The sequence below is a fragment of the Pyrus communis genome, chromosome 2 (genome assembly GCF_041283825.1).
Source record: "Pyrus communis isolate YQ-2024b chromosome 2, ASM4128382v1, whole genome shotgun sequence".
In the NCBI taxonomy this organism is placed as follows: Eukaryota; Viridiplantae; Streptophyta; class Magnoliopsida; order Rosales; family Rosaceae; genus Pyrus; species Pyrus communis.
Genome location: NC_142566.1, coordinates 8259963 through 8268625, shown reverse-complemented (window position 1 = coordinate 8268625; position 8663 = coordinate 8259963). Strand labels below are relative to the sequence as shown.

Here is an 8663-nt window from a genome sequence, read left to right as displayed (position 1 = left end):
AGAATGAATGAGCATAAATTCTTGGTATTAGGTGATGGAGAGAGAGACTAAGAACCTGTTAATAACACTGATTCGCGAATACAACCCCACATGCAAAACCTTTTTTTTTTTTTTTTTTTTTTTTGCCAAGAAAATGAAAAGTATCTTTTATGAAACGTGTGCAAACCAAATTAGATAAATTTAATGCAATTTTAGATAGCTAGTGTGGTTGATGATAGTGTGTGACGAATTTGTTTTAGCTTTAAACAATATACATTTTTTTTAACAAGTGATATTATTTACATGGAAAGTGTGTGGACTCAGCATTACAATGAGCTAGCAATAATGTGGTTCAAATTTGCCTTTGACGAGAATCGAACCTAAAACCTGTCACTTAACAGTAAAAATGAATACCACTAAACATAGTACTAAGTGGCAACTTTAAACAATACACTTAAAGGAGCTTTTGTTTTAGATCGATTAGAACTTACAATATTAAAAATACATAATTAATAAAAATTCATTCTATGGTTTAGCTAGAATCTCTTACCTTTTGATGTAAATATCTCGTTATATTAAGTGGTCAACAAACTTTTCAAGTAAGTTAGCAACTCCTTTCTCAATTTTTTTTTTAATATTTTAAAATAGTTCAACCCAACTGCAAACTTTATTACTTTTTTTCGTTTTATAATAATGTGGACCATCGATATGATGGAGTTTTGGGGTCCATAGAAAATCTCATTGACTGAAGGCTGATTGCATTTGTGGTGTCATTCGTGTAGAATTGTGAAGGGATGAGGATATCATCCGGATTCAAATTGTGGGGATCTTAAGGATCCTTACATCTTAACTGTTCATTATATATTGTGCGGTCAGAAATCATTTGAATTTTATTATTTAAAATTAAACACAAATAGTACCTAACGAAAACTAACCGTACAATATACGATGAATGGTTAAGATGTGAGGATCCCTAGTGTCACGGGCCATATGTTACAAACAAAGAAAACGCCCAAGACATCATATATCTAAGCCCATAAAGCCTTGTCTTCATAGAAGCTTCTGGAATATCCCGGAAAAATCAAGAACATGGCGGAGCGTTCAAGATAATCTAGGGCATTCCGGAACAATCCACACAAGTGTACAAATTCAAGCCTCACCTAGAACAATCTAGATTAGGCAAGTTGTATCTAGAACTATACTAGATATTTTTGGATGTAAGTAGGGAATTCTAGAACCCTCCATTGAGGAGGTTACTTAGGCCTATAAATAGGAGGCAAGGCCATTTGGCCAAGCATCCAAGAATTGTAAGCAATTGTAAAGTTCTCCTAAGTTTCAATACAAAGCTTCCTTTCTCCCATCTTCTAAGTGATTTTAGCATTCTCCAAGCTATCTTAGCTTTCTTTGTGATTCAATCCGGGGAAGCGAGGCTTCGAAGGCTTACTTAGCTTGTTCATCGAGGTATTTAAGTCTAAGTGTCGCACGGGCGGAGGGCTTAAAGAGTCATCCCATGACACTAGGATCCCCACCATTTGGATCCGGATGGGATCCTCATCCTTTGTAAAGGTTCTGAATTGTTGAAACATGCTGGGTAGCAGATCAGGTAAATGAGTTAGTGTCTAATTCAACTAAAACTTTGCATGTTGGTCGTGAGCCTGAGGAGACACTATTGGACTAAATTGTGTATTGGCCATACAAAAACGCATGTCAAAAGCATGCGTCCCCGGACCATAATTATATATATTAAAAACTTGGCTATTTTGGATGACAGATTAAGACAAGTGAGTATAAAATGGATCACAAAATGTTAGATACGAATGACTAAAAATGCACTAGACGAGCATTACAAGCAAATTCCTACTTGGAGTGAGTGATTTACAAACTCCTCCCCAGGCACAAAGCTCGCCTGTGTAGGAGACACCAATTTGGTCAACAGGGGTCTACGGTGAACAGCTGCCCAAAAGAAAAACCACCTGGAAGTCCAAGGACCTGGTACAGAGGCCAAGTAGAAGGTTGTTTTCCTCTATATGTTCAAGCAAAAAACAGATCTTTTCAGCTAGCAGGTAACAATCCGATCTCCAATCGCTGGTAGTAAAGGAAGGCTTTCTATCCGATCAACGCGGGCTAGCAAGTAGGTTATACTCGTACAAGTTTATCATGGGGAACCATAGAAGGAATTCAATCACTACTAATTGGTATCTTTATTATCACTAATGACGATAGATGCATTCGCCATAGTTATACAATTCTTCTTTTTTTTCCCTTCTATCCCCGTGTATTTGTGGTTAAGGATATGGTAGGTTGTGTATTTTTTTCATTTTCTTTCATGCGGGGCATACATGTAAAATGAGGTAATTTAGTGATTTGAATTTTTCATTATTTATCAAAATTTAATATTTTTACGTTAAAATGTTTATTTTAATTTTAATAATCTACATAAAACTTTATTTTAAAAAAATTACCAAAAAAGTCAAATATCATTAGATGATAAAAACTGTTTCTAAGCTAAAATTTAAATTTTCTGGACTAAAAATTTAGGTTTTAATCCCAACCACGAGAGTTGGTCTAAGTGACCTCACACATAAAAGAGTGGGGACTAGTTTAGAACTCTTTTACCCACACATCAAGCACTTTAAGCCCACACGACTAGACTCGGCTTTTGAGAATGAGTTTCTAATTTGTTCTCAATTGACAAATATTAAAATACAAGAGAAGGATAGGTAAAATTAGAAAAGTCGGATATTATATACTGTTTTTGTGCAATAGACGGCAAATTATGCAGTGCAACACGTATCAACAAACAACTAAGAGAATTTCACATAAACAATTTAGCCATCTGTACAAGCAGTCAAACGTAATGCGATCGTAGCAGATTGTTTGAGGATACGTACAATACAGTAGTAGCCTAAATGGTAGCATCTTAGCTTCCAACTCCAATCTATGAAAATGACCGAGTGCATATACGATCCCCTGAAATTCCAAAAATTAGATTCAGTACGTTTATAAATAACATACTGCAGGTGGAAATCCCGCAAAAAATCCAGTTCATAACCAACCAGCCGTCCAGCATCTCTAGATCAGTCTTTTAAAGCATCATATACTAACATTGACGACGCCACACAAAGTGTTTTCCTTTGGATGGTACATTTCCATGAGCAACTTGAAACAGCTAGCGGAACAGACTTATCAATGAACTTTTAAAACCCGACTGGCAAAAATATGTTTTTATAGAGTGCTAATATAATAAGTCGTCGACTGCTACACAGTTTAGTGGAGAACAGTTTGAACAATCCCAGCATTACTTCACTTGTACTGGAGAACAATAAAATCCTTTTACTAGTCTAGATTTACCTCTGCAAAGTTGCTAACTGCTGGAGCTGCCGAGATCAAAGTCCATCGTATAATCATATTCAATAGTTGGAATTACAGAGGCAACAAATTTCAAGAATAAGAATAGGTACCTACAACACAGAAATTTACAATCATAAGAATGTTGTCCATTACCTATTCAAGGTACTGGTCTAGTAAAACATGGCATAAGCATTACTGTACGATGCGTATCTGACAACTAACAGGTGGGAATATCCCTACTGGAACATGTAAGGAAACTTATAATAGAGAAAAAGATTCCTCCATCAATTAATGTCTCAAAAAATTGATAATTTAGATTATTACATCATCAATTGATAAGCCACATCCCAGCATCAATAAAAGCAACGTTTGCAAATGGCTCAAAACACGCTCTAGTGAACACATGCGTTCATTGACATATTCACATAACATGGAGGTAAACTCCAAGATTGATGATGCACGACTATAAGACATTTTTATTGGGAATTAAAATTGCAACTATCCAACAAGCTCAATTTAGCCACTGGGTGATAACCTAATTAAATAAAATCATCATATGATAAACAACTAGCCTAAGAGTGTATAAATGCATACAAAATGGGTGAGGCAAGAGAGAAAATTACTTATCAACTTCTGGTTCCACTCCACGTGACATTAGCACATCAATAATTTTTTTCATCACAGCCCCATGTCGGCATGGATGTACAGATGCATGCTTTCCAGACAAGTGGGGATGATCCTCAATAGTTACCTGTGTCCAAATAATCAACCGTCAAACACAATCATCTGAAGTATTTCCTTTTCTTCTCACAATTACAATTTACACATAGAAAACTTCTCTGCCTTGAAAGAAGTACAAGAAATAAAAACTAAAACAAGAAAGAAAAACACAACAATCTGGATGAAGTCTTCATCACTTTCCGGAGTTCGAATGGACTACCTAGGGAAGTTGAGGATTAAATAACAAATTCATAGCCTCAAAAATGTAACTTCAATAAATCATGGCTTTACGAGCATAATCAACAAACATTGTGGCTTGGGATGTGAGGTACCACCCCCTCTTGATGTGGCCTCTTCAAGGCACGGTTTCACATTAATGACAATCAAAATAGAGTCAAGTAGAGACGACAAAGAACCATGAAATATACTCCACCCCCTCTCCACCCTTTGAATTGTATGTATAGGTATAACTGTATATCCATGAACAAATAATTTTGAATCCATGGAAGACAGATTCCAATTCTACAAGCAAGAAATAATCTGATTCCTAGGCATCAACTCACAGTTTTGCGTGCATGATCTTGACTGACATCCTCAAGTACGAGCTCTGCTTGTAAAAGCATCCTTGACTAAGAACATTACAAAGGAGTAATCAGTCCTACAAGTCTATATCAATGAAAATTAAATTTCAGAGAACAAACAACCAGACAAATTGAGATTCCCACACAAATATAAAATGAACTAAGTCTTAAAAACCTGTAACCATAAAAATAAAAATAAAATAAAATAAAATATTAAAAAAAAAAAAAAAATTCGTTCATTTTAACAAGCAATAAGCCAGATCCCAAGGTGAAGGTATGCCCAGTATTGGGGAAACATACAGAATCAGTTACCTCAACACAGCTAGAACAGAAACAAGCCACTGGAACTTTTTTAACATTCATTATTTACTTCTTATCGTTATCTTCTTAGGATGAACTGGATCTTCTTTAATTATTTAAATCCCAACTGTGCTAAAATAGATACCAAGCCTAACCCTATTGATCACCAAGAGCCATAGAAAACAAGGAGAGGAATGAGTTTCTTGCAAAACATGTATATATTATTTATCCACATTTAAAAGCAATATATCCCTTATAGTGTGAGCATGCAAAAAGGTGAATACAAACCAAAGTGAGCCAATAAAGTTAATATGGGCCTAACTAGCTTTTATGCATCCTTTACTACTCAAGCATGATGTTGGTTTAGGGACACTCCAGCTAGGCTATCAGCTCATTTAGTTAGCAATTTAGTCTCTCTTCTGGAACAACGTGGTCTCCAACAACTACATTTGCTATATCCGCACTATTTGCAATATCTACCACTGTTCTTTTTCTTAATTGCCCAGTGGTCTTCTTGACCATTTGTTTCTCTTTGTTGTTTTATTGTCATTTTCAATAATAGTCTCTTTCTCAAACAAAACAAAAATTCAGGCACACGATCATAGAAAACAGCGCTCTGTGTTTACTACATTGGAGTATGTGTTTGGCTCTATAAGTCAAGCTAGGAACCACCATCTGAAATTAAACGTTTTTGTTTCTTGTGAATTGGGTGACTGCTGTTTCTTGAGATGATTGTTCTCCTTTAGTTGTCCCTTAATGTTAGTTGGATGCCAACAATTTTTGTATAGTTGGTGATAGCTTATTCACCCCTATTGTAATTTCGACCTCTTTCAGAAGTCCTTCTTATTCACTTATTTTCATAAGCTCAAAATTCAGGCTCCAGCTTGATAAATTGGTATGGAGAACATTCTGAACATGCAAAACTTTAATTGCCTCAAGTTGAATACCAAATGACATAAATTCTTGACAATCATAGAACCATTCAAAAAAAAAAAAAAATTGCTAGCTACTGAAACTAACCTCATCATACCCAGTAAGCCACACTCGAGGAGTCTGGTAATATTTATCATATCTGTAAGTGAGCAACATAAATAAAGTCATTGATGCTAACTTTAAATAAACTACACAGACCAACAAACTTAAGTGATCTTAAATTGCCTTATAATTTAACTATCCTGAAAGCCATACTTCATTATCAAAGAATTTGAAATGAAAAATAACTGTTTCTCCAAAAAGAAATATGCTACTAAGTTTTTATTTTGTCAAAAATATGCTACTAAGTTTAAAATGAGGAAAATGTTGGGCCTGGTAAAAAGTTAAAGAGAACAACAATCTTACGTGATGCTGACATCATATGTTCGGGTTCGTAAAATATTGTCATCGTCAGGTTCATGAGCAATAAGATATGTTCCCTGCGATATAACCACCATACATGATATACTAAATCAATGGAGCATCATTTTCGTGGTCTATACGCATCATAGCAATGAGGGTTTAAAGAGATAAGAACTATCTTTTCACGCCAACTAAACACTTACCGGATCAATCTCAATGTTGTCCGCTTCTTCAAAGTCAGCCATGTCAGGAATATCATCTTCATCTTCCACTCCAGCATGCGAGGGGACTGATTTCACATCCCTATTCTTGCTGATTTCTAAACTTTCAATGGAGGGTAAGTTTTCCACCTCACCACTTGTATCTTAAAAAGACAAGAAACAGTCTGAGTAAACGGTTCTGTGAAATTATTGATGTTCACTTTTAACGGAAGTAACCTACCCTTTGGCTTCCCGTGGGTTGCCAACCAGCCATCATTATCTTCATTATCAAGAAGAATTTCCATACCAGCAGCTTCATACTCCTCTTCCAAATATGCAGCCCTTCGTAAGCACGGCACTGAATAAAAATAAACAAATTAGCCATAAAGGTACGGGGAACACGTAATAGCAGCAGTTTCATAGAGCTTAGATGTGAAGCACAAAAAGAGGCAAGTGTCTTCACACATGCACAAATTGAGAGCAGCACACGAGCGGACACACAATAATGGGCAGATAGGCCATATGATTCTTAACTCAGTGAAGATTATGAAGACTAATTGGCTTGCTTGAGCTAAGTTTTTAACTTTTTGGAAGACAAAAATTTCCTTTCTTTGGTTTTGTTTCATTTACAAAAACCGTGTAGAGGACCGCTAGATAGGTGACTGTTAATGGTCAACTACGATCAATGCTATATAGGTGACTGTTAATGGTCCATTATGATCAATGATTAAAACGAAAAGGAAAAGGAGGAAAAAGCACACTATCATTACCTCTTATGTTTGAACATTATAGTCAATGCAAGAAAAGGATTGTAAATATATAGCGCAATTTGATGTCACTGTACCATTTCTAGTAATCAAATACTGTTTCTCCGATGGTAGGTACGGCTTCCTCTTGCTCGGCTCACCAGATTCCCTAACACAACACGAATCGAACAGAAAATCCAAACCGGAAAGTAAGATAACAACTTCAAACCTTGTTTTCGAAACGAGAACAAAATGCGAAGAAAAAAAAACCAACAAAAAAAATCGAACGAAATTAACAAGAATTATAGTCAGAATTTATCATCTTTCTGTAACTTCATCTGATTAAACAATGAATCAAACCTCGAATTTCAGAGAATTTGAGAGAAATAAGAAATAAATAAATTGGAAATTGAAAATAAAATTAAAAAAAAAAATTGAGAGAAAAAGAAGGGAATTTGGATACCAGGACCAGGTGGGGCACTTCGAGACGAGGTTATCGCCAGCTGTGACGAACTCGGAGACGCTGAGAACGCCTTTTTCTTTGAAGGCGGAGACCGTGCGGTGACCTGTGATTTTCTCCACCGTTCCTTTGAACGCCTCGTGCAGCTTCTGTGACAGAACCATCTCCGGCCCCTTCTTACTTTCTTTTTCTCTTTTTTCCCTTGGAAAATAATCGAACTCGCTGCTTTGCTCAAGCTTCAGCGTTCGGCGTTCGACGTTCGGCGTCCCGCAACAGAGGGAAAGGGAGAGGGAGAGTATTGGGGGAGAAGAAGGAGAAAGCGTGCGTGGTTGTGCCGTCTATTCGTGGGTGGGAAGTATTTACGACACCGTATATAATAGAATGGAAGGGATTTCTTCTATTTATATTTTTCTAATTTTATTTTTTATATAAACGATTGTTGATATATACGCTAATTTGACTTTGTTATAACTCAAAAGTCATCATTTTATTGTTTGAAACTTAAAATTCGCTCCACTTTACTTTTGGAACTCGATTTTGATCTCATTTTGCTCTCCGAAACTTGAAAGTCGTTTATATAAAACTCAAAATTCGATCTACATTACCTTATATTTGTTAACTTCTTATGTAAATTTAATTTGAGTGCGGCAGGCTAATCAATTTCTTTTTTATTTTTTCATCTCTACAATTTCTTTTAAACTTAATATTTTTTTATTGTTACATGTTAACGCATAACAAAGATTTATAATCAAATTTATTGCATATATGGCATAGTCTTATTCTGTGTTGGGTCTCATATATGTTTCAGGAGGGGACCTATAAGTTGCAAGGAGGAGCGAGAATCCATAAGTCAAAGTAGAATGACGAATTTTGAGTTTCAGAGAATAAAATTGTGACTTTTAAGTTACAAAAAGTAAAGTGAGATCAAAATAAAGTTAAGCCTATTCCTAACTAACTAAGCTACTAATCTCTTGCCATGGAGGGAATTTCC

General features: G+C 35.7%; 1 protein-coding gene across 1 annotated transcript; it reads right to left on the bottom strand.

Moving 5' to 3' along the window:
- Positions 1-2700: 2700 nt before the first annotated feature.
- LOC148698498 (autophagy-related protein 3-like) lies at positions 2701-8047 on the bottom strand. Its single transcript, XM_088683816.1, has 10 exons — positions 7676-8047; positions 7311-7381; positions 6708-6824; positions 6470-6630; positions 6270-6343; positions 5952-6003; positions 4614-4679; positions 3954-4081; positions 3331-3440; positions 2701-2949 (listed from the first exon to the last, which is right to left on the bottom strand). The coding sequence occupies exons 1-9, from the start codon at positions 7834-7836 to the stop codon at positions 3344-3346; spliced, it is 927 nt and encodes a 308-aa protein (XP_088539942.1). The 5' UTR covers positions 7837-8047; the 3' UTR covers positions 2701-2949; positions 3331-3343.
- Positions 8048-8663: the final 616 nt, after the last annotated feature.